Raw genomic sequence first — 27443 nt, 5'->3', positions numbered from 1 at the left:
CCAACACCAAAGGAAGGCCTATATGATCACATCTCTGGCGGCTTTACTAGTGATTGCCCACAGGTGGAAGCAGCCGGTTCCACCAGGTGAGGTAGGACTAGGTAATAAAGATATGGAACATTGTTTCATTTGAGTGGATGACCTACTCCCTTCTTTGGAACAAGCCTGTTTCAGCACGGAATGGGGCACAATACTATCCTTTTTACATAACTACTATAGAGAGCCCATGTGCCCACAAAGACTGTATTCCAGGCATAACATAAACAAGTGTATTAAGGCTATACATTCAGACTCTCACACAATGAATCCGGGGAAGGGGGTGAAGGGGTGAGGGGTTGACCTGTGTTATATGTTAAAATTCAATAAATAATCTTAAAGAAGAAATATTGGTTGTTGGAGAGGGCAGTACGAGGGAGCTGATATCCGTCATAATACCAAACGAGGGTCCTAGTGGGCTTACATGAGAAAATGAGAAAAGGAAATTGGCAGGACAATCACTGAGAAAGAACTGGAGGGTGTGTGGTTGAGGACCAAGTGTTCCCACAGCTCCTCAACCGAAGCAGGCAGCATATAAAGTAGTTGCACATTGGTATTTAACCCTGATGCAGGTTAAAAAGATGACCCCAGAGATGCAAGGGCAATGTTGGCGGAAGTGAAGGGAAGAAAGGACCTACATACACATATGGTGGACATGTCATAAACGTGCACCGTTTTGTAGGGAGGACGTAAAAATATACTTCACAGGTGCTTGGACACATGTAGCCCTTGACTAGGATCGGTGCTGTTGGGATTACGAGCAGAGGGAGTTTGACTGCTGACAACCAACAAGGATGCAGTGAGAACTCTGCTGCTTCTAGTGGCAAAAATAGTAATTGCCGCAAAATGGAAGGACCTTGAGACACTGCATATACAAGTTACGGTCAATATTGGCGCAGGAAGAATTAACGGCTAGCCTAACAGGCAGAAGAGGAAGCCTCAACCGCTAATGGGAACTGGTGACGTTTCTGTCTCCTAAAATTGACACCAATATATTGGTTTGACATCCTTCATCCTAGCAGAAATATGCTTGCAAATTCACAACAGAGGTTACCGGGCAGCACAGAGGCATTGTATTTACCATGGGGTAAAGTTGTGAACTGGATTTGTTATGATTCCGTCCTAGTTTTAAACTGGGATGCTAGATGGGTCGGTGAGGAGGGGCAGTGAGTTTTGCTTGTTCAGCTGGAGAAAACAGCATAAACCGGGGAAAAATATCTGTTAAATGTGATGTTTCCTTGCTAACCAGGTTGTTACTCAAAATGGAATTAACTACTTTTGAAAATCAAATTTAAAAAACGAAAAAATATAAAAAGGTTGTAACCAAAACCAATCTAACCAAGATCTTGACTAGCCATTTGTCCACGTTGGAATTCCAGGAATTGATCCAAATAAACATCCATTAAACATGGTTAGGTGCCAACTTGCTAAAATATCTGCCCATGTGATCCCTTGTTCATTGAATCAAGATAATTTTCTAAAGGACAGGCCCAAAAGAGATCTATGGAGCATATCATCAAAAGCAAACACCCTTCAAATCCCGTAAAACAATACAACTGAAATTCCCAGTGTTCCCAAACCAATCTTTAAAAAGGTAATTAATAAAATGTTGTACTAATCGAACCTAAACTGTTGGACTATTAAGTGTAACAGCTAGCATTCTTGTTAAAAAACGGTAGCACCTCTGAAGCATCAGCAGGACTGAACTTAGGGTTGAACATGCTCTACAGTCAATGGCAATGTAGTGCTTATTCAAATTAACAGGCCGACAAACTGGTGCCCCATTTCCGTTCTGTCACTTTTTTAAAAAATAACTATTGAGGAGAAAACAGGAGCCATGTCTCCTGAATACAGAAAGTCCAAACACAATATGAAATCAAGCACTGTTCCAGTATGAAGACTATTCTAGAATTGAGAACTCCAATATAGAAAATGTGAAAACTTTCGGTTTTTGGAAGTATACTGTAATGGTAGGGATAAACCATGACAAATCAGACCCTAATAATGCATTACTTGATTGCAAACTTTCAAAACACACTGACCTACTGGTCATATTAGTACCTCTGCATTGAATTATGAAGTTCCTATTTCTACAGCTGTCACGAGGCACTTCAGAGTTGCTTACAAGGCAACAGTGTGTCTCTCTTTGGAGACTTCTTAATCCGAGGCAAGAAGGAACAGATATCAAAGCTCATCACCCTTAATAAATTGGTTTCAGAAAAAAGCTACTTAAAAATAGCAGATGCGTTAAAATGCAAGTTTGCCACATGTAAGGTCACACCTAAGAATTCCATTATCATGAGTCGAGATAAGTCTTAGAGCAGAAATTTGAACCTTAAGTTAAAAAAAGAATTTGATTTTTTAATATTCACAAAGAATTTACAAAACGCGCTTCCACTGTCTGTATGAACTGTTCTCCTATTCTCAAAGCCAAAGACCCCATTCTTTGCAATTGCCTTCGCCTCCTTACCCGCAATATATCATTGAACTTTCTGCAGATAACCATGACTCAAAGTGTTGCTGTCACCAGTGAGCAGAGACAATTCAAATAACAGTGTTCGCTATAGAAATGGTCATTATAATTATATATGGAGTAATACTAAAGTCAAACAATGTAGGAGTTAGACTTCGCTATTGAACAAAATGAAGGGATTCACAGCAGGGTGATCCCAGTTTTGGTGGTAGTTACGGGGGGTGGGAGGATTGGAAAAGAGGATCACAGTGAAGAACGCTGAGTTTTGAACCCTAGTTTCCTGGTGCCACATTTACAAATTGAAACAGTAGACAGTTCCATCTTCAGTGTGCTAAACTAGGATTCACTTAATTAAAATCAACTCGCATGATAAATCAAGCTGATCATATATAAAAAAAAAATAGCAAAAGAAACAGATTTGCAAAAATAAGCATGATTCACTTCTTCAGAAAAAGTAGTAAGTGACTCAGTGAGCCCCATGAGGATTAGAACAGCTCCATTGCATCGCTATAAAAATCTCAGCAACAATCACAACTTGCAAAGCTACCCAATAGTCCAACATAAGGTGAACAGTCACTGGAAAGGGCAATCCCACTGGGCATGTGTGCAAGCAACAGAACTATGCTGTTGCTCTTTCTGGTCAGGTCAGCAAGGCCCCATGTCATATGTATGCCTTCATAGCCTTCTGTGCTCCTAATGCCCATACATTTAAAAATAAAAAAAACAGTTCTCTCTGGCCATGACAAAAGCAAGAGATTTGAGGAGGATCCGTTCGATGCATGGGCTTTGGCTTGGCCTGCTGAAATCTACATACGCGCTTGACTGGATTTCCAGGCACTGCCAGTGGTTAGCACTGGAGGCCTTCCATGTCCAATAAGGCAGCTGGTATGAGGAATCCTCAACAGTGCCCATTTGATAGCCACTGCAAACATCTTTCTCACAGAGCAAAAATTCTCCACTGTTAATCCGTGCACGTACAGCTCTACTCCAAATAAAGCTACATCAAACTCACCCCAGGACCTTCTGCCACAACAGTCACTGAGGTATAAAGAAGCGAGTTAAAAACAGTTGAATAAAAACTCAAACACACAGGATTAAAGCAGTCAGAGTCCAGGATTCACATTCACCCTTCCAGGTTCTAAGCTACAAACCCTTACCCTCCTCTTCCCCAGACCCTCTGCCCAAAACGGGACCTGTGCCCATTTGTGAACTCTGGCTGCTGTGGTGAGCAAAGAGAGATTGCAGATAAATAGTCTGTTTCTTCAATACAATTGTGACGACCTTTTACGGATATAAAAACAGATTTATGTACAATTATTGATGTCCGATTGTGTACATGTAAAACGAGAGCTTGGCAATGGAATAAACATACTTCACACTTTAGGAGCAAAGAGACTACGGGAAGATTTTAATTTGTGATGTGTATACTCACCAATGCATTTTCTCTGATCTGCAAATTATCAAGGGCCACATTCCCTGAAAATCAAAGAACCAATGAATGAGTAGAGGCAGAAATTGGCATACATTTACACGCATTAAACATAATAGCCCAGTAAGACATTTTGTTAATTTGGACCAATATGAATGTTACATAAAGAATGTTCTACAAAGATTATATATGGTCAACGTATATAGCAGCTAATCTGCAGCTCAACCTAGTCACAGATGCCCAGACCTGTGGGAAATGTAAATTTTGCTGAAGTGGTTTATTTCTAGAACAGGGAGTTGTATTGTTCATTTAACATTCAAAGATTACCTGCTACACTACAGAGAAATCAGAATTACAGAACGTGCATCTCTAGCCGGTCACCTAGCGTTAACACAACTGAACATAATTAAGGACCTAGAAACCATATTCAGCAAAGACAAAGAACTGAAAAACATCTTCAATTGACCCGTGCTCCCAGCGAAATTCGTGTTCTACAATTATGAAGCACTACCGCATATCAAGATTGGACAAAGCAGAGAAACCCCCTAGAAGTAAAACATTGATAGAGACTGGCAAAACACCCCCTAGGGAATTAAACACTTGCTAGCACACGTTGGGCATGGGGCAAAATTGCAGATATAATTTAGCTGAAAACACTGCTACCACTGAAACTTTAATGTTGGCAAAACCCAGATATACTCCGCATGAACGATCCATAAATAGAAGGAATACGAAAAGGCCTTAGAATAAATGCATGCAACAAGATAATAAAATGGGGATTCCTTACACTTTAAGATTTAGGACCTCATTACGAGTTTGGAGGTAGCCATGCCGCTATTTGCAGCATGGCTGCCTCCAAACTCTAGTCCGGGTTCCCTGAATGGGGACTTACCTAGTCATTCCAACCTTGGAGGACTCGGTATTTCCCCATTCAGAGAAGCCATCCCCATTCGAACCCCCATAGGGCCCAATGGGAATGGGGAGGGAGCTAATAACGGGTTCGTTATTAGCTCCGTGGTCCTTTAGCGGCTCCCACTAAAATGCAGCGGTAAGGGATTAACGGCACCGGCATCCTTACCGTCGCCGTTAACCCCTTAACACCGCACTCAGAATGAGGCCCTTCCTCTTGATGGATGGGAATATAAAATATAACACATCATACTACAGAATAAAATCAGCTATGAAATAAAAATGGCCCAATTTTCCAAAAGCCCTCCATTAATGAGATATAGTTGAAGAAATAGTGGGGAATTGCGCAACAATAGGTCTAACATCCAAAATATATATATATATATATACCAACCATTACATAACTGTAATCGTCTCTTATGCTTGCATCTGTGCATCTGTTTAGATTCACATGCTTTGCTTATGCAGATAGGAGTGTGCTTAAGGTGTAAACAGTGTTTTCTTTGACAACAAGCAACACAGCTGTATGCATCATGCTATCCATCTAGAAACAGTATCCTTTAAAACAGGATTGCCTGCTCTCCCAGCCGCTAAAGAAACAAATTAACTGGTCTGTTTTTCGGAGTGTTTTAGTTTTGTTGACGTAGTGCATGACTGCCCTTCCAACATCCAATGCGTTGAGTGCCCCTTCCTCAGAGTTTAGTGGATTTTCAAAGAAAGCTGACAGTTCAATGGATTGGTTGACATGGAACTTCAAAATGTATTTAAGTGAGACGTGTGGGTGCGCTCTTAAGATCACCTTGTTCTTATGTACTGCGAAAAAAGGATTGTCACAGACAGCGCCTGAAGCTCTCTTACTCTTCAAATAGATGTACTGGCTATAAGGCAAGCAACCTTGTAAGTGAGATCTTTGAGGCTTGCTTTATGCAGTGCTAAAAAGGAGAGCCCAGGAGTTTGCTTGGGTCAATATTTAAATCCCATCCTGTGGATGGGTCTGGAACTTGAGGGTAAAGCCGTTTTACTCCTTTCCATGAAGTCTTGAACAACTGGAACTCTCCACCGTGAAACTTTACTCTGCGATGTTGTATAATCAGATATTGCTGCTAGATGGACTTTCAATGAATTAAAAACAAGTCCTGAATCTAATAAGTGCCACAGGTAGTGCACTATATGTGATGGTGAGCAGTCAATTGGGCTGACATTTCACTTTATACACTGCACTACAAATCATTTCCATTTGTTAAAGTAGCAGAGTCGGTGTTGGGCTTGCAGGCTTCCTTTAGAATTTCCAAGCATCCGACAGCAAATTAAGGTGTACAAACTGACTTAGCCAAGGAGCCAAGCTGCTAAATTGGTTGAGGATGTAGGATTAACCCCAGATTCTGTGACATGTTCCAATGACAGATTAGCTTAATTGGTGGGTAAACTGACAATTTGAGGATGTGGGAATACCATGTCTGACAAGCCCTCATTGGAGCCATTAGAATCCTTGTTAGGTGCTCCTGGTGCTTATTGTGCACTACTCTATTGAAGAGAGCGGTTAGAGGAAAAGTGTATGCAAATACCCCTGACCAACTATTCCAAAATGTGTTGCAGTTTTCCTTCTGTGGTAAACTGGAGGTAGAACGAGAGTATTTCACGCTTTCGTTTGTGGCAAATAGATCTGTGTCTTGTTGCCCCAGCAGGTAAAAATGTAGTTTAAAATGTCCAAATGCAACTCCCGCCTCCTCTTCAAGGGTTGATTTGTGTCTCAGCTTAGTGTGTCTGCTAGGCAGGTGTATTTCGCTGGAACATGTTGAGGTCAGAGGTGTATAGCTGTGAGGCTCCATTTCCAGATTTTCTGTGCTAGCGAGGATAGACTGAGGGAGTGAGTCCTGCCCCGTTTTTTGATGTAAAACATTGCTGTTGTGCTGTCTGTTAATAAAACAGCACATTCTTCCCTAATAAACAATGTTGCAAAACTTGTAATGCTTTGTAAACTGTTAGCAATTCCAGATTGATTTGTTTCCTGTCCTGGAAAGTGTTTGTGTTCACATTCCCTTCACCGCTTGGTGGGGACAATGGGCTCCACAACCAGAGAGTGATGTGTGTGTTGTGACTGTGAGGTGTGTTGGTGGGTTCACAAAGGTTTCCCCTTTAACATGTGCCCTTTTTTCCATCACTGTAGCGCCAACACCAGTGTTTGTGAAACCTCCACTAGATCGTCCCAATTGCATTCTTCCTGCGACCATTGTTTTGCTAACCACTCTCGCACTAGACACATATGTAATCTTGCATGTGGCATGATGAAGATGCATAATGTCATTATACAGAGTATGCTTGTTACTTTCCTGACTTATCTGCTGATCAGCTGTATAACAAGGAATCCATTTTATTAGGTTTTTGGCCCTCTCGTTGGCGGGAAAGACTAATGTGCCTTTGGTACAAATTACCGTTCCTAAGAATTGTTTTTGTTGGCTGGGGATTAAGAGGGACTTCTTTTCATTGATAGAAAGGCCCAACTTGTGAAGAAGATTTATTGTTTTCTGCATATTTTGTTGAGACTTCTGGTGTCTCCCCTGTTATTAGCAAGTTGTCCAGTTAAGAGTACACTGGAATACTCTCTGCATAGATGCCTGCCCCCACCACCGCCAGTACTTTTGTGAATACACGAGGGGCTGATGCGATCCCAAAGGGGAGAACCTGGAATTGGTAATGCCATTGACGCACTAAGAACCTTTGATATTTTCGGATGTGCTGGCAGCATTGAAATATGAAAGTATGCATCTTTTATAGCCAGTGTTGCCATAAAGTCTCCCCTTTTGAGCAGCGGGATGACTTACTGTAGCGTTATCATTCTGAATTTTTGTGGTTTGACATACGTGTTTGCTGGACTTCGGTCATGCACTGGTCATTTTGTCTCGTCTTCCTCTAAACTGTCTTGGAAACTCAGAATGGGTGGTAGACAATGGTCCTTGGGGTGATCAACCCATGAGGAGTAGCCTGCACCAGAGGAGTACGTTGTATGTGCGATAGACCTTTAGTAGCTTTGGCCACAAAAACTCTGGTCAGTTTGACCGTGTTCCTCTTTGATGAAATGGTCAGTTTGTAATCTGGTTTAATGTCTTGAGCGTTTTATGGTCTTTTTACGCATTGGGAGTGGTCAGGGAGGAGCCTAGCCATCTCTTTACAGATTAAAGTAATGTACTGGCCAACTTGTTTTTTCTCATTGAGGAAGTTATCCACAAAATCTGTGTCCTCATATCACTGTGCAGAACATTGTCATCTATAGGTGATTTGGAAATGGGGTCCGAAATGTCTGGTGAGGGCACAGGAGGATTTTCCAGGTCGGTGTCTGTGTGGTCTTCAATAAAGTCTTCCTTTTCATGTGGGTTAGTCGCTTCTCCAAGCAGCGAGTTGGTGGTAGTTCTCTCTTCTGCTGGGGCCTCCTTCTGGAACGGCCTCCCTGCCTCTCTGAAATGTGAGGAGAACCATCTCTGGTTCCGGAAGCACCTCAAGACCGTACTCTTTGTTTCTGCTTTCCCTCCCCTCCCCTGCTGATATCCTGGCTGTACCTGAAGCTGCACTGGCTACCTGGCTACCCTCTGTTCTCGTGCCCAGGTCCCCTCCCCACTAGTTGCACACCTGCAATGCATCCCTGGAAACCCTTGCACTCGGGGACCGTTTCTGTATCCCTACAGCCCCCTACCAGCACTTGACACCGGCTGTCTGCACTTTCACCTGCACTTGCCACCAGCTGGCCGCACTTATTTATCGTCTTATTTACCTACTGTTATCCTATGCAATGCACTGCCCCATTCACCCACACTTTACCCCTTCCCCCTCCCCTGCGCGATCTCAATGTCACCTGGCCTAGTAAGATCGTTGTCTCTGTCCTCCCTCTGTTCCCCCTGCCTTGCCTCGTCGTGCCTTGAAACACTTGTGTATAGGCACGTTATAAATGCCATATCATATATCAAGTAACGGAATGGGGGAAAAGTGCATAATATATTCATATTCTAGAAGGCGGAGTGACACAAGGACTGAACAAGACGGGGGACCAGGAGTATCAATTACTATGCCTAATCTGGCCATTCCTGATCGGCTTAAGTAGAAGATGGTAAAAGCAAAAGTAGAGCGAGTTTGAATGTAGCGGGGGACTATATACAGATCAGTGACAATAGTAAAATATGCGAGTTGTCAAACAAATGAGAACCCCCGCCCCCCCTCGGGTCTCGACAAGAGAGGAAAAGGCCTTGTCCTGTCATGGAATGGTTCTGTAAAACCTGATCCGAACAGTTTGATGTAACACTCTGGTACATTAGACTAGCGAAGCGGTCAAGAGGTCATGCATCGTACAGTTTATTATCAAAGGAAATAAAGCCCATCTTTCCGAATTATAAAGAGGTTATTTTTTCAAAAGAAAATAAAGTGCTTGTCAGGAGGTCTTTACAATAAAAAAAAAATCAGTCCTATGTCACAGCCTTAGTCTACTCTAAATTGGTCTACCATTAAGAAAAAGGAATAACAAAATCTCCCAGCACTCGTCTGGAAAAGGCATTCGCCTCTGTCCTATGAAGTCTTCGCTGATTTCTGACCTGCACGAAAATGTCTGGTGTTTTTGCTGTTATACAGTTCAAAATACCATGTAAAAACATGTCTCTTTATCCATGATACTCCTATGCCACTTACCTGGTTGTACAGTTAACAATTCAGGAGGTATGGGGGTAAAGGAAGCCCCTACAGTGTCTAATGGGTGTTGGTTATGGACATTTGAGCAACTGCACCTCCATTGCCATACAATGCTAGGGGCTGTCCAGAGAAGTTTAGGCGGATCTGGAACAAATGGGCCGATGCCGATTGACCATTTAATAATGTAATGTGTGAGCTCCCCAGCATCAGTAGATGGGTTGTGCAATTCTTATATTTATTGTGTACAGTTTTGGGGAACTTTGATTTGCAGTCTTAATTGGGAGGGGATGGTGGCATTTTACTTTGTGTCTGTCCTGTATTGTTTATTGTTCATAGTTTAAAAAAAAAATTATAATAAATGTTTCTGTAAGAAAAAAAGAAATGCAGACGCATCTTCTATTCTCCTGCTCAGGCTTTGTGGTACTCCACTGTAGACTATTGGGACTGCCAACCCTGCTTAGCTTACAATATCTTTCCTCCTGTGTGGTTTCATCCCTCACCCTCTCTTGGGCTATCTGGTTTTCCACTCCTGCTTGGCGTACTTTCTCTTTCTCCCCGGCTTGGAAGTATCTCCCTCACCCCAGCTTGCATGTCCTTCACGCTCACCCAGGTTTTGGGCTATTTCTCCCTCACCCAGTCGTGCAAGTCTTCCTTTCACACCCTGACATGGGGCTGGGCTGGGCCGGTCCTCTGCACCCTCCACCCGGTTCCCTGGAACAATTGCACACCTGGTTTGGTGTGGCAGTGTTTCTCTGGGAAATGCATTCTGGACACAGACCCAGGCTTGGGTTCCTCTGTGGCTCTCCATTTCTTCGACTAGTTTTATTTTTATTTATTTATTTCAATTTATAAAGCACGCCCTGAGGCTTTGTGGAACCTGGCTTTTAGCTCATGTCATTTTAAGTTTGTGTGATGTACTTTTACTGTTGCTGTCCGTTTAAAATGTAGAACTACATGTGTTAGAAAGCAGTGATGCAAGCTTAAAAACCACGACTGACTGAGCAACTACCAGGAGATAAATGACAATGGAAGAACACTGCAAATTAGCTGGTCTGGTAGATGACATTGACAGCATTGAACAGCTTATTAGTTTATTTGTTGAGAGGCTTCAGGGGGAGTGAGCCTCCATACAATAACTGAGACCACACCAGTTGAGTTTGCCTCTATTCTCCCCGTAACGTGACCACGCACGCACGCACCACACTGGTGATGTGCTGTGGTCACCACATCCCTTGTTAACTGTAACACAACAGTCCCTCTCATCACTTGGCCCGGTTTCTTCTATTCTTCCATCGCATAATCTTGTAGCCAGATTAGTAATCTCCTAGCCACCCTTGTCAGCTACCTCTGTGCCTCCCTCGAACTCTCTGGGCACTGCCTCGTTGAGTTTGCTGGGTTGGCATCATCCTGTCCACCACCATCTTCACTTCCTTGCTTATCATTGGGTGGGACCACTTCCGACTGGCTAATCTTCTTGAACCAACATAACAACCTGAATGCATTTTATTTCCACAGTATGTGTAATTTTATGGCCACTGCCGAGTTAAAAATTAAACATCATCCACTGTTGTGTATGGCCCATTTAAGTGTGAGCCCATTGCCCCTTTAAGGAAGTGAGTCATGACCTTGTCATGACTTCTTAATAAAAGGGGCTCTGCTGGCAAGTGACCGGCACTGCAGCAGAGCCCCAGGAAGTGGCAACTCTGAGTCTGTGTGGTCTTTGTGTGTCTGTTGGCGTGTGACCACAGCATTTGTTGCAGCCCTGGCCTGGGAGCTCCCATAGCCGAGGCTGCTGTCAGCTGGGTGCTCCCAGCCACGGTGTTAGAGTCTGGCGAGCCGGAACCTGCAGGGTGCCCCCTGCGGTCCGCCCGCAGCTCCACTATTGTCACTGGGTGCTCCCTTTATTCGGTACGACCCGCCCTAGGAGTTATGGGGCGGGTCGCCACATTTGGAGATGAGGGTTGGTCTGGGCCGAGAATACTTGAGTGTGTGGGCTGCTAGAAGCCTGTTTTGCCACCTGCAAACCGGCGTTGGGCGTGTGTGAGGCCCCAAAAGAAATGAAAGCTGAGGCCAGCCGTGAGCAGAAGGAACATGGCCTGTGGACACCTGGGCCTGCCGCGGTCAAACAAAGGAGCATTGTAGCCTGGCGAGCAGCTGAGCGTGACTCAAGGAGAGGAGGCACGGAAGAGCAGTGGGCTCACACCCTGAATCCTGAGAGGAGAAGAGGAGAGGTGCCAAGAAACAGTGTTGGCTGCGTTTGAGTAGGTGGCGGCGGCAAAACAAAGGAACGCCACCGACGGTGGCTGGCCGCGTGGCAGAGGAGTGGGCGTTGCCAAAGGCGAGCACAGGGCCTGCAGCGGTGACGGCGTGGAGCGCTGCAGCTCAGCTGGAAAAGAGGCTGTATGTCAGTGCACGAATGAGGGAGAGAGGGCGGGGATGAAAAAAAAAAGGAAAAAAAAAAAACAATGCAGCAAGTGTGCCCGTGTTGCTGCGCGGCCCGGCCAGCTGTTGGCAGTGGACTCTGGAGGGGAAAATGACATCTAGCTGCATTCTCCCACCCCCCCCAGGACCGACCAGGTGAGGGGGGCCTGCATCATTTGTTGCATACATAGCATGGATGAGGAAAATGAAGGGGCGGGTAGGCAGAATGGACAACTTGCGCCTGTGTATCCATTCGATGTGGTAGGAGCACCTGCCAGTCTAGGACCCTGGTGGACGGCATGGGTGGAGAACCTCGAGCTGTATTTTGAGGCCGTTGAGATCAAGGATAGGGCGAAACACCAAATACTCCTGTATTCGGCTGGGCCGGCGATCCAGAGACTGTTCAAGACCTTGCGGCCCAGAGACCAATCATATGACGCAGCCAGTGCAGCACTGAACGAGTACTTTATGCCCATGATCAACCGGGATTATGAACGGTTCAGGATGAGATGCGCGAGACAAGAGAAAGGAGAGAGCCTTGATGCATTTCATGGCATTGCGTTCTGCGCTCTGGGTAACTTAGAGGATGACGAGATCAGGGCTCAGATCATCTATGGCTGTAGCTCTGCCAAACTGCTAAAAACAGGTCCTCAGGGAGCCAGGGCTGGGCCTCGGCAGGATACTGGAGCTGGCCTGCGCCCAGGAGTTAGCAGAGGTGTGTGCCTCGGCTATGGACCTCTCCAGGCACCAGATGAAGATGGAAGCCCCCATGCAACAGATGAAGTTGGAGGAGGTGTCTGCCATGGACAAACGGCAGGGAGGTAGACCCACAACAAAGGGGGAGTGGCCACGGAGAGTCAGGGGGTCACGATATGCCATCAGTGTGGATGGGGCCTCCCGTACACGCAGGAGTGCCCAGCCAAAGGACATACGTGTGGGGGGGGGGGGGGGGTGCGGAAAAGAAGATCACTTTGCACGGGTGTTCCCAGCCCCAACACCAGCAGCATGCTCAGGACATTAGCAGGAAGTGGTCAAAGAAGGCCACGGGGAGGAAGCCCCCAAAAACAGCTACGGTCCACATGGCAGAGGACCACAGAAGGAGGCCATACGACTATGTGGAGGATGAGAAATGTGTTCTTCCTGTCCTGCAGCAGCTCAAGGGGCCACAAGTACCTTCAGCGGAAGACTGGGGACCGGTGTGTGATGCCCCAGGGAGGACAGTTTGATCCAGACATCTTTTGATCCCAACATCGGTCAATAGACTTCCAGGGGGTGCTTGGACTGGAATGCACCAGAGTTTGCTGTGATGTAGTTGACAGGAGTGGTGTGCGGACTGGAATGCACTATAGTTGCAGGCCCGGTTAGTGGGTCGTGGTTTGATGTTGGTTTTGTCATAATAAAGGAGGAGTGTTGTGTATGGCCTATGCCCCTTTAAGGAATTGAGTCTTGGCCTTGTCGTGACTTTTCTTAATAAAAGGGGCTCTGCTGGCAAGTGACAAGCACTGTAGCAGAGCCCCAGGAAGTGGCAACTCTGAGTCTTTGTGGTCTTTGTTTATCTGTTGCCATGTGACCACGGTCTTTGTTGCAGCACCGGCCTGGGAGCTCCCATAGCCGAGGCTGCTGTCTGCTGGGTGCTACCAGCCTGTTCGAGTCTGGTGAGCCATACCCTGCGGTGTGCCCCCTCAGGGGGCGGGTCGCCACATCCAAGACCTATACCTTTGCAGTGATGTAAGCATAAAGTTCCAGATTAAAGGAAAGGGGGGGGTCATTTAGATAGACCCCCATTCGAATTATATATACAGTAGAGCAAATGAGAGCCCGGTGTATTGAAATTGTAACCCGTCAAAAAGTAATAAAAAGTGCATAATCCAATTTTAAAAAAACACAGGGTATCCGGAGTTGCAGACATGGGTAAACATTTGCACCGAAGCATGGGCGGCGCCGGCACCTGGCTAGGGAGGGCTCGGGCTGAAGTTCTCCTACTTGGATCCAGAAGGCAGATTCTGGTGCAGCGCCCGGCCCAGGGCTCCGATAATAACGGGTGCGAAGGCAGGAGGAGCCGGCCACGTGACATTCCTCGTCTCGGCGCGCTGTACATTTACTTATCTTTAAACTATGAACCTGGCAGCAGCAGCAGCGCAGGTACCAATGCCACATTAGTGTACTCCCTGTGATGAAGCCAAAGGCTTATCGACTCAGCCTTTAGATGGCCCATGCAGGCATGCAACGGTTAGAAAAGCTTTGTGGAACTGAACTGGATGCAAGATACACCTATATTGGACCAAAGCCAGGCGTAATAGCCGTGCAGCCTCCTTTGCCCAGAAGAAGAAGCGGGGCGACAGAACAGTGGGTTTGATGATGGCTTACCCAGTACCATATTTCATAAAAGTATCATCCAGCACCCCCCCAACCCCCTCCACCCCCCAAACCCCCTCCACCCCCCATCCCCCCTCCAAACGTTCAGGCTGGCTCCGCCCCTACACAGATGGCTTTGAAACAGCCATGGAGAGTAGAACTGCTCCCTCCCCTCCACCCCTCCCCCGCCCCTAGTCACGAGGTTTAAGGGAAACGAAAGTTATGTCTGTCGCCTCACAAGTCACAAAGGCCGATTTATGTACGTTTGACAAGCATTCTAATCGCTGCACCCAATCCGCATTTATTGTACGAGGATCCACTTTAACGGCACGACCATAGCTCTCAACTCACCCGCTTTCGGCGGGTGTCACCCGCCTTGCAAAGGGCTGACACCCGCCAAGCCTCCTGCACGCCCATTCTTTCCAATGGGCGTCTCACCCGCCAAAAACAAAATCGGGTGATTTCACCCGCCTTTGCAAAACAAATGGTTGAGAGGTATGGCACGACATCTGTAAACCTTTACCCGTTGACAATAAATTCGCAATACTTAACATTCAATACTGAAGAAAAGCATTGTGATGGACGGTTTTTCGTGTTCATTATTCTTTCCATTCTTTAGAAGTTTCTGTATTAAACGTGCAGTGTCAATATTTAGATAAAAGTCAATTGCCAGCGCTTTGTGGGATACAATATTTCTGGCACACGAGTACCGCGTCAAAAGAAACTAGTTGGCAACAATCTTGCCACAAAAATGATACGCAAGACTTACACACTACTAAAAAACACATTCTTGACGGAGAGAAATGGCAAAGCTAACAGACACACTTTTAAGTGAAGATGTCCTAGGCCTCTGCACTCTGGGCCTCGTGTGTGTGGCAACCCATTTTATTTTCACATTTTCGCATAGGAAAACAGCTGGGCTTGCTGAAAATGTGTAATATGGGGCCACTTTGTACATTATTTCCAGGGCCCCTTTTGGTTCGCAGTCCACCCCTGCCAGTTAACTTAAGATGTGTTTCCTCCAATTTAGCTTATGGTCTCTGTTGAATTATGATGGCAAAAGTCTATCAGACGAAGCTTATGAAACTGGTACGTTTGCGCGATCAGAACGTTAATCGACATTAACGAGAACTAGCGTGCTCTCTTTTCAAGCATTTTACATTGCTATGGAGAACCGATATTTTTAATCTACGCAGCTTTAATGACGTATTCGTCGGCAGATATCAATTCTCTCCCGTGTCGTTTATCTCGAAACTGAATGATGTCAGTGTCACCTAAAAGTTTTAAACAAAGATTTATTTATAACCTGTGCACTTGTCCACTTACTACATATTCCCCCTACCCCTGTAGGGGTTTCATACCTGCGCCTTCATTATCATGACATATCAATGTGCAAGAGTCAGCTTATTATTTGTAGATAAAAAGGCTACAAACTTATTACATATACACAGCAATCAGTAATACAATTCTAATTCATGATCGTCAACACTGCTACATTATTTTTCATACTTTACCTCCTGGTCCAAAGCGCCACCAAACCCAAAGTGTCCTCGATCAGCCTGCCCTTGGATCCTGGGCTAGAGGAGTGCCGTTGCTGCCAGGAGAAGGTTAGCTCTCTTCCTTTCATCAAGCACCCTTGCAGCTCTGCCTCAGAGGGAGGCGGGCCACTGAAGGAGCGAAAACCCCTCCTGATCCTTACCAAGCTCACTTCATAGTCTTAGGTCCAACCGGTGAGACTGCTCCTCTCCATATTATATTCAGTATTATTTCGGACCACAACATTTCTGCGTCTCCCAGGCGGGTACCCTGTTTTTGTAAGGCTACCATCATCTCCGAGTAGCAAACCCCTCCCCATGCTCGTTCGGTCGTTGCCCCCAGGTGTATTGTCAAGATCTCGGGTCTGGTGTGCCTTCGCAACATTCCCTCCACATGCTCTTCCAGCTGTGTCCATTTCATCCACTGAATTCCCCGCCACTGCACCTTGAAGTCATGTGTGATTAGTTCTTCCCTTTGTGTAGTCCACCTCACATGGTCCCTTGTCACAAACGAGTGGCCCACTACCCATACTGTTCTTCTGCTACTTCTTGCTCCTGCATGATGGGGAAAAGGAGGAGGCAACACAATAAACCCTTCCCATTCATACCTTGTCCACCCTGACGCATTTTTGATTTACAACCCCCAATTCTTTTAATGCCTTCGGGTGGCATGCCTGCCACGCTGCTCTGTTTTTGAAAAGTCCGGGCAGCCTCCCGTTCCTCCTTGCAAAGCTGGCACGAAAGTGGCCTCTTGGGGAGTGCTGTTTATTTCTTTTGGAGGTGCCCCACCCCCCTCCCCCATTTGCTGACCCGCCTTCCTTCCGGCATACCCCCTAATTTTCGTGGGCTTCCGCTCATCCTTTGTTTTAACCAGGAGCCACAGCACAGGCTGAACTTGTTCCTCCTCAAGGTTGGTAACGCCTCCCTTGTCCTCACTGCCAGAAAGGAGATGGTTTGGAGTTAAGTCAGCCATGGCAGAAAATGGCTGCTTTCATTTGAAGATCCCAGGTATATCCCTCTCTGCGGCTTTCCTTGATGTGGGGACCACATTTGAGAGCTGGACGGGTTTACTCCTTCAGGCAGTTGGGATCATGGAGACCGAACTGCACACACCAGAGCAGCAAAGCTATCTTTCATTTACCGTCCTCCTGACTAATCTAATGCCCACTTTCCCTTCTTTGAGATCCACCAGAGTGCCTGGATACCATGCGGAGTGGCAGCAGCGTGCAGTATAAATCTCAGCAAAGTAACCTACCACAGGCCTGCACCAGGTTGAATCTGGCCTGGCACACTGGTGCGCATGCATCTTCCAAGCAGGCAGTGTTTTGAAGTGTTGAAAGCAGTCAAACAGGAAGCTTTGCCAGGGGATTTATTCTGCTTTCCACGGTTTCTGTCAGTTTGGTGCGGCGATCCATTTAGCTACCTGTTACAATTTAAAAACTCGAAATGCAGCATGTAGCAGCAAGTGGTTCTAAGTTTTGAAAGCAGTCCAGCAGTCGACGGCAAGAAGAGAGGATTGCTCAGGAATTAGATGCCTTCACTTCGACGCAAGGTAAGAGCGCTCTTGTGGTATTTCAAGCATCAAGTAAACATGCCTGACAAAGCAAATTGTAAAATCAAAGCCTCCAACCTAAGGCAGAAGAATAAAAGTGTCGAAGGCGGGGGTGCCTCGCTATTAAGCATCAGTGCTGAGGGAAAATCACAGCAAGAGGCTGTAACTGCCAGAGACCCTGGTGTCCCCCTCCCCGCAGGCCAGAAGTAGTACTGAAACAAGGGGCAAGATTACCAGGCATTTCCAAATTGAGGTCACTATGACTAAGGGAGCAATTTTAACTAACAGGTCAGCCAATGGCATGGAGACTACCCACTTAAGGACAGCCGACAGCGGTGAGCTCAAAATCCTTTGAAATTGATAATAACTTGCTGCTGGAATTATGTTATTCACTGAAAAATGATATTGTTGCGGTATCTGTGGCTGGCAAGTCGACTGTTTTAAACATAACTCCTGAAAATGTGGTTGAGGAGCTGCCTCAGGCAGATCAGGACCTTAGCCAGAGATTATCTGTGTCACTGAAATTATATACTAAATGTGAGGAGATGAATACTTGTGATGACAATTAACACATTGCCAGAATCTATATCTTTATGACAACCCTGCAATTTGCAGTAAAATGTTTACTCAATCTATGTGGAAAGATGCATGAAGATATTAAAGTTTATGGAAAGACAGTAATGCAGCTGGAAAGCACCCTTGCTAGAATCTGAATCGAGGAGGTTCGGCTTGTAAATAATAGAAAAGAAAAGGATCCCTCGAGATCATAATGCACCTTTCATCATCTGGTAGAGACAGGCTGCCTAAAGAGGAATTACAGATTGATGAAAATCTTTTTTAAAAATGCGGTTTTGACGCTAAATTCCCTCTGTTCCTTAAAGCCACTATGATTAATAAGCCCTACCAAGCCCTGTGCTTCTCACTGTGCCTCAGGAAAACCAGGCATGATTCTGAATTGACAAGCCCAGTCAAACCAACTCTAAAGAAATCAACCAGGAACTTTACTTACACGGGAAACACAGTCATTTTCTTTTGTAAAAGTATCCAAAATTCAGCTGTGCAGAGAGAGACTCTAACAAGCTGAGCCATGTTTGTTTCAATTCATCTGTGCTGCAGACCAATTCCAGCATTTCAAGAGAATAACTATAGCTGCAAGGCAGTGTGTGAATCTGCTGGAGATGAAAAGTTGAATTTAAGAAGGAAAGGCCAGCTGCACCATGTGTAAAAAAAAATGGACTTTTGCAAATTAAAGAAAAACAAATGCCTGTGTTTTGAACACACTGGTGAATGAAAGCCTGCCAGTCCTTAGCAATATGAAGGGGTTTGTTGATAGTGAGACTATATAACATGGGTTATTTCATGCAACCGGCTTGCTTTAATTCTGGATCTAAGAACAGAAACGAAAGATTAAAACTATGGTGGCTGGAGTTGCAAGTTGAAAAACAGGTATTCTGCTTGGAGGGCTGGCACCAAAAGGAGGGCTCCCTCTCAGCAGATACTGACAACCCCCTGATAATTACAGGGTTGAACAGACTTTTGTCTCTGCTGGGACCCTGACAATGAAGCTCCCAGGGAAGGAAGTCGGAAGTGTGAAGGGGCAATATAACTTCAATCAAGGGAGAAACCCCCACCATGCTCTAAAGGAAATTACAGTTGTCAGCAGTTGAAGGACAAAAAGAAAAATGGACCCAGGAATAAACAGACTACCGTTTGTTCCCAAAGACTATTTCAGTAATAAAACTTTAAAAACTTCTATCTTTGCAGCAAGACTTTGAAAAATTGTAAAAATGTCGCAGTTTAAAAGTGATTTTTCGTGCTTTCTTTTGAGACATGGTCGAAGTCACTGACACATTGGGGACAGAAAGGGCAAAGTATTGAGGATAAAATGAAAAGAATCAATGTTGAAAACATAACATTTTGTACATACATCCCTGGGGATAATTCGCATCTGTGTATAAAATGATGGAATTTTAGGCCAAATCTTTCAGGTTTAAAATTACCAAAATGTATCAAAGGGCAAAACAAGGTCCCACAGACTAGAGGATTGGACTGATGTGCTGCTCAAAATATTTAACTTGTGTATATCATTTGCTAAGAGATTGCAATTGTATAAAATTTCTGTTTTTGGCAAAATCGGATTTTAAGTAAAGTAAATGTGGAAGTTTTTAGACATTGTAAAACTCACCTCATAAACCTGACATCATTCCCTTGGAAATCCAACCAGTTGAGAGCAAGACGGAGACTAGCACCCCTGCCCAATCCAAGTAGTTTAGGGGCGTGCTTAGTTAACCCTGCCCAGTTTATACTTTGATGATGTCATTATGCATTATAAATAAGGGTACCTGACAAGACTCTAGACACACACTCTTCTTGATTTCCTGCGCTGCGTTCCTGTTCCATCCATCCAGACTCCCGAACCAAACTACAAGGCCAAAACATTGCTGACCCTACTCCAGGGCACACTGCAAAAACCAAGCATTGCTGACCCTGCTCCAGCAAGGCCTCAAATTCTGAAAACCACTAAAATGCCCAAATAACCAAAGGGGAGAACTGTGTTGTTTTTGGGAAGCATCCTGATCCCACTAACTACATGCTGCTGCCATCCAGCGACCAGAATTGCCTGTCAAGAAATGCTAGCCGGCGGCCAGAACTGCCCAGCTGTTTTGCCAGGCACCCTGCTGTGTAGTGACCGAACCGTTGACTGTCCAAAATCCCAAAACTAAAAAGTGGACCGATTATCAATTGCCACCCCACCTAAACCCATAGCCTATCTTATCTTTGTCCTTATCCCACTCTCCAAGTCACCCTATCCTTATCCTGATAACTTGTAAAACAGTCAGAATCATTCTTGCAACCCTACTCTTGATTTCTAGTGCTAGCGCCATTTCTTTAGTAATTTTGCCTTGTGTAAATCCTAAGCCTTTAGTCCTATTTCGAGTTATCGGACTGGTTCCGCCAGGGTTGGGCACTGGGGTGATAGGGTTGAACTCACAAATCAACCCTGGAGCTTACTGTGTCCCTCTGTGGTGGCCTAGCATGAATACTCTAGTGTAGAGTAAAACTGTTCTTGTCAAAACTGATTTCCTTTCCTTTTTCACCGCTCCATTTTACTCAAAGCACACTTTTCTAGATCTTGCATAACTCGTCCAATTTACCAGCTAGAGACTTAACTTCACTTCCATATTGTAACTGTGATATATAGCTACGCCCCAACCAAAATCAGTGCATTTCACCTGTTTTTATTAAAACCTGTTTGGGTAATTTCAGGCAGAATTCCAAAGTGTCATTTGCTGCAATCTGTGTTAAACCTGCCACTCATTTTCGAACTGTAAGCTTTTGGTAATCCATTTGTTGTGATTGTTAGTGCATTTGCATTGTTACTTTAGTGAGGAATTATATGTGCTTCAAGGTTTTTCACACACATTCATTATTTAATTGTCCATTTCCGAGTGTCATTTTATAACAGTGCAAGGGGTTTAAATCCGTTTCTCTTATTTCAGGAGGGAAGGTCAGATTGGAATTCTGTTTGCGCTTTGTTTATCCACTCAGAATTGATTATTTGTGGGTTGAGGGAACAACGCAGGGGGAAATTCTAACTTCAGTGCCACCTTACCTAAACCAAAACAAGTGCTCCTAGTCTGCTGTGCTGTGTATATGTTCCACTAGTAAGTTAAACCCAGTGCATTGCTCACATTCTCATTGTTATTATCACCACATTGGTGATTGCTTCCCCATATTAAAAAGTGTATGATTTCTTTTAAATTTCAAATAAATAAATATTGTATTTTACCAACCAGCCTGGTTCATGGTCCATTGTGACCCGGGGCATTTGAAAAGGGGGTGTAATATGAGTGGTGTACCATTTCAATATTGAATCTAACATAAAAAGATAAGCCTTTCAGTCGTGTGCTGCATACTAGGCCGAGACAAAGGTGTGTGTCGCCTGATTTAAATCCTTAACACTACGGGGGTGACTTAAATGCTTGGTGTGTGAACAAAGGACAGAATAGATCATGAAACCCTGTATGGTAAAAAGTGGGCTGCTCCAGAAGGCAACAAATTTGGTACGATTTTCGGAAATATTGGAATGGTGAATGCCTGGGTGAATTTACATTGAGAAATGATAGTAATATGGCTGCTCTTCATTATTTTTAATGGAAGCCGAGACTTCTTGTCCTGTGTTAGCAATTTGTCTGTCAATAGGCATGAAAACTGTGATCACGCCGTTTTAACGTTCTTAACACCCTAGGTGTTCAGGTTTGCAACTCTGCAATACAAATTGGGGCTAGATACATTAACCAGGGTGGGAAATGTCAATTGGACAAGAAAGAATTTGGAAAAGGTAAAAGATTGTATGGCTAACTTGGACAATGGTTGGTTCACACGACTTCAGGAAATGTCTGCGAATGAAATAGAAGACTAGCTAAAAGAACTGACTGCTGAGATAACTAAAGAAATGTACTGTTTCTGGAGTGGCTGTTGGTTCTCTGTTCAAAGGAGGTTTGCCTGGCAGGACAAAGACTGATATGCAAATGGCTATATTCCTCCTTTGTGAAAAGTGCAGTGAGCTAAAAGCGGTGGCTGCAGACTCTCAAAGTGGGAAAAAAAAAAAACACAGAACAGGTTATCATGCCATGTTCTTTCCAGTGAGGGACGCCTGCTACCTTTGTTTGTACTGTTTTAGAGATCCAAGCTGTCGAAAAATATTTGATAAAGAAATAAGGGACAGTAAATGCTTATGCGCAAAGAAATTAGGGAGGTAAAAAACAAAAGAAATGGCAACTTCTGAAATATTAATAAGGATAATACAAAAATAAATATCGCAATTGGGTCAAACGTTGGAGGAACTTGTGTAAAAATGCACATTGCCAAAGAGGATTATTACATTAAAGAGTGGCGAGTGCCGATTTATGTGGCAAAAGTTCAAACTGGCTAAGGGAATTAAAAGGTAGGAAAGTGCTGAACCCTATAAGCAAAGCACATTGGTACAAATATATTATTAAACAAATATATTATTAAGTATTTTAAGTGCGAAGGTCCCTGTATTCAGGAATATAGTAAGTGGGCTAGAACTGTAGCACTCTCCATTGATAGAGACAATATTGAGGCTGTGATTAGGAAGTTAAAGAGCGCCTGGCCCAAATGGCCTTCCAAACGTCCTTAAGAGTGACCCACTGGTTTGAGCTTACATTTTAGAAATACTGTTTGGGAAAGTATACGCGGAGGGTAATATCTCAGATTCCTGGAAACCCTCCATACCGATTCCCATTTTCAAAAAAAGTTTCACGTCCATTACTGTGCAATTATACATGATTATCTATGTTAGACATTACCGGAAAAATCTTACTTTTCTGTTGAAAGAACTGCAGACATGGGCCGAGAGTGCACACTTATTAGATACCTGCCAGACAAGGGTCAAAGCTGGTTCTGCCACCACTCACAACTTAAGGCTAATTGATACATTAACAAGAAATGCCAAATGTAAGGGCAATCCGGTTCTATATGCCATGCATGTGGATGTTTTGAGCAGCCCTCGATTCCGTCAATAGAAGTATGTGGCAGAAATTGGAGAAACTGGGTCGTCCAGAGAGTCTGCCATACATGTTGAAACTGTTGCACGTGGATACCAAAGTTCAGGTGAGGCCGCGTAGCAGGGGGGGCCACCACAGCCCTGGTGTCCACAAGCAAAGGGGTTAAGCAGGGCTGTGTGTTGGCGCCTCTTATTTAACGTATATTTGGCGGATTTGCTCACCCGGTTGCAATCTTGGGAGGATAGCTCAGGGGCACGTGTTCGCCTTGGAAGCAAGACGACACTGAGCAACACAGGTTCAATCCACGGGTCCACGCTTAGAAATCTCTGGGTATTAAGCGCGTTATAAATAACCAATCATATCATAATTAGGTCAAAAACTGCGCCCCAAATAATGGAATGATAATATCGTCTGCTTATCTTGTGCCGACGATCTTGTTCCGTTTGATCATACCTTTGCAGGGAAGTCCAGAACGGTAAAAGAAAAGAACTGTGGTTATATGGTAATGAGAGCAATTTGATAAAAAACATGGGAAAAACTAAAATGATGCAATTTGCTAGCAAGCCCACAAAAAGGTCAAATTTGGTTCGTCAGCAGGTCAAATAAAGTATGTTGAAAACTACACATCTCAGAATTGCTATTAGCACCGCTAAAGACTATGCTGAAATGATTACTGCCAAAAGCAGTAAAGCCGCTCAGCTTAGTGTCCTAATTGACAAATTCACGAGACAAGCAGCAGGATATAGCCTGAAGGCATCATTATGCTCTTTCAACAGAGCTTTTGTCCTGCTGCATTATATGACATTAAGGGCCTCATTATGACCCTTGCGCTCCTGTAATGAAGGGTGCCGGTACGGGACCAGCACCCTTCATTACGGGAGAGCCTATTACGAGGTTCCCTTTGCGGGACCCGGAACAGACGTCTGGTAAAACCAGACGTCTTTTCCGGGTCCCGCGAGGGGAAGAGAGAGCTAATAACGGGCCATTTGTAATGTGACCGTTATTACCTCCCTCCCCATTCCCATTGAGCCCCATGGGGGATCAAATAGGAATGGGGAATGGTTCCTTCAAGGAGGAATAACCAGGTCCTCCAATGTTGGAATGACCCGGTAAGTCCCCATTGAAGGAACCCGGTATTGGAGCCCGGTATGGAGGCAGCCATGGCGCTAATAGCACCATGGCTACCTCCATACTCGTAATGAGGCCCTAAGACGCTGAAAGATATGTATTGGCTCAATGTTTTAAAAGGTTGGTTCTGGCCTATGCCATTAGGTTTATCCCCTTGTTAGGGAGAATTCTCTGTTAAGGCTAATTTCCCAAACCTAGTGAGTCCCCCAGCAGCTTTGCTGGATTTTATTTATTATTTTTTTTCCTCCTGCTAAGAGTGAGACTCTTTTTCTCCCACTCTTAAGCATGATTCGAGTATGTCCTTTAACTGTGAATGTGTTTTATGGGCTATGGGGTCTTTGACTCATAGGGCTTCATGTGTTTTTGGTATGTGTGTTACACAGCACCCTCAGTGCAGTAACACAGGGGTGTCATAGTGACCCCCAAACATAGAATCCATACCCTGGGACTGACTACTGTCTCCCAGGGCATGTAAAGTCACCATTGGCTTTACTAGTCTCAAATTGTGAGCAGAACCAGTACAAACCATCATATTGTGGAAGTACTGGTAGGGGTAATTTGATTGCCCCTGGGTCTGTTTTCCAAGGGGGCACTGTCCAAACCCCTCTTGTCGAGTTTCTTGCTGGTGGCAGTGGATACCACGCAAAATATTCCACCGGAATATTTCTTATGGGATTTTCCCATCGATTTTAACCGCACCACTTTTTGGTGCAATGTTAAAGATACCGCCGGGTTATTTATTTAATATTTATTCCCCGGTTGGGTCTTTTTGCCAGGACTCGGTTTTAAAATGGCCTTTGTGTTCGCCTCTGAAACTCTAACCCAAGTCGAGCCCTTGTTCCACTTTTTGGCGGGCTTCTACACAGATGCCCGGCTCACCACTTAGCATGTTTGAGTGACAGCTAAGCTGTTGAATGGGGGTTTTTCTGCATAAAAGCAGGGCTTTGGGGACTGGAACTTCAAAAGTCGCCACAGGACCTAAAGAATCCGAAGAGGGGTGAAGCTGAGCCATCTACAACGACGACACCACCGGTGGAGCCCTGCTGTACGAACTCACCACTTCCCCGACGACAGAGGAGATCTTCTTCCAGGAGAGTCTTCTTCCCTTTGAGCTGGTGGGACCAACCAGTTCACCTTTTTCGCCTTCCTGGACGTCTCGTGGTCGAATCGCCCGTGCCAAGCACCCCGGCGGCCGGATAGCCACACTTCAACACTACAGCGAATAAAAGGGTCATACCTTTTAATCGGGAACTCCGTGGCTGCTTTCTTCCCTGGCAGTGCAACGGCTTCCAGCTTTCTTCCTCGTCGAGATCATCTCTTCCTCTGGTCGAAGCCACGACTTGCACCCGCTGCCAGGAACAACTGCCACCGCTTGAGCTTTCTCACCATTTCAGGTACTGTGTCCCGCCTGGTCTCCCTTGCAACAGATTGTTCAAGGTGTCCCGTAAATCCTTGACTTTCTAACTGGGTTGACCTCAGACCTGCTAACTTTGCCTTTCTGAACTGATCCAACCTCTTTTTGTCTTTTCTGCAAAGACTTTGTGCATTTCCACTGTGTGATCTTGGGCACATTCCGCCTTGCTCTCTCCAAGAGTGGGCCTGGCCTATGAACCTTTGGCTCTACAGTAGACCCTGCCTTTCTTGACTTGCTGTGGTTTCTTAAAAGTGTCGGTACTGTGTTATTTCCATACTCTGTCTTTTCTCTCCCTTTTTAAACAAATTATTGGAGTGCCATCTATGGCTACACGCTCACCTCTGTTTTGCTAATAAGTGGTGTCTTAACCCAGACTTGTCGAATAATTAACTAGGGAGGTGTATATACTTATAGTGACCGTTTGAACTTGCTTGATATATTAGTGCTATTGTATTTTCATAAGTGTGTTTTTAAATAAATAATTATATACTTTTATACCAAAGCTCGGGTCAGTGTTTGCTTGTTCTACTGTATTTTTAGCCCTATTGTGCATACTCTATATACTGCCTAACTCTTCTTGAGAAAAGTCTTGAATGCTCAGCCACAGTGCGGACTGCTAACAATTGGGTTTACTGCTTACTCCTGTAGTCTTAAACTTTTTGCACAGGTTTCTGCCTAACACCCCTTCCGTCCTGATGGAAATTCTTAGGCTTGAATTAGGGTGGATATCTTTGCGTGGCCTTGCTCTAAAGGGGTGGGGAGTATTCTATCTCAAGGCAACGTCAAACCCAAAATGCTTAGTGCTGACTGATTGGGAGTAATAGAACACATGTAGCTAAGCACGGGTATTACAGCTTTAAAGAGCTGATTAAAAAGACATTGGAAAGGATAGGATGGTGTCCGGAAAGCTAGAGTGAATATTATCAGCTTAAACAGGCTTTTTGAAAAGAATAGACAAATGGGACTGGAATCAGAACTACAAACATTTAGGCAAGTTAAAAAACGTACTATGATATTATAAGTGTTGTATATATATTTAAGACCGCTCGACCCCATTTACTTCCATGTTCGTCGCCTGCTGTTCGGAGATTTGTCTTGTTGTGAATTAAACAACTCCCTGTTTGTGGCGCCAAGCTTAAACTACCTAGGGATAAAAAAATTCTCCCGGATTTGTACAATTTCACATATACCAGAAATGGCCAAACATGTCATGACTGAGTGCAAGGCATTGGGCATAACATGTGTAACCTGGGAACATTTGTGCATGGTTATAGTTATGAAACAATAAAAAGCAGAGAATATTGGTTTGAACTCATGAAACTTTGCACACTGCACTTTATAAGACATGGTTACAGGCCGTAAAGTGTTTTGAAAAGTAATTAAAGAGTATCAAATTTTTAGAACAATGCTATCCGAGTAGCTGTAAAGAATTGGATCCCAGTGGTAGGGATACCTCACCCCCTGCACTCTATTAAAGGGCTATATTAGCGAAACAGTTATGCCCACATAGGTAAATCTGCTTTTATGGTCTCTTAGAACTTTTATCTTTGTACATTTCATTACATAATTGATTTCACGTTACTTCTCATTTGTTTGTAGGCAAATAGTCAACCTTTCAATTTTTTTCCTGAAACTATATAGTCAACCTTTCAATTTTTTTCCTGAAACTGTATTTAATACCTTGAGTAATGTGGGCCTACTCTAGATTTTTCTAATTTGGGTATTATACAACATTCAGCCATGAGTGCTAGCACAGATTTACTCCAGTTGATCGATCCCTTTTTACAGACAGCCTCAATATCACATTGAATACTAATAAGTATTACTTGTGCATTCAACTAAACACATTTTTTGGTCCCTTTATATACCCTTTGGTTTCAATTTTCAATGGATTTATTAAATTAGACTAATTTTGACAATATTGGTTTCTTGTTGTACACCCGAGGACTCCTTCAATTGGCCGCCTACAGGTGACGAAGTTTGGTTCTA

General features: G+C 44.4%; 1 protein-coding gene across 4 annotated transcripts in view; it reads right to left on the bottom strand.

Annotated features, from left to right (window-relative positions):
- VPS13C (vacuolar protein sorting 13 homolog C) overlaps positions 1–27443 on the bottom strand; it is a 5236720-nt gene that overhangs the window by 5164403 nt on the left and 44874 nt on the right. For all 4 annotated transcript variants that reach the window (XM_069624493.1, XM_069624490.1, XM_069624491.1 and 1 more), the window contains exon 2: positions 3942–3985. In XM_069624493.1, the coding sequence (XP_069480594.1) occupies positions 3942–3985 (44 nt within the window). The remainder of the gene's footprint in view (positions 1–3941; positions 3986–27443) is intronic.

This window comes from Ambystoma mexicanum, chromosome 11 (assembly GCF_040938575.1).
Source record: "Ambystoma mexicanum isolate Mex_15411 chromosome 11, UKY_AmexF1_1, whole genome shotgun sequence".
NCBI lineage: Eukaryota > Metazoa > Chordata > Amphibia > Caudata > Ambystomatidae > Ambystoma > Ambystoma mexicanum.
This window is presented reverse-complemented; position numbering and strand designations above follow the sequence as displayed.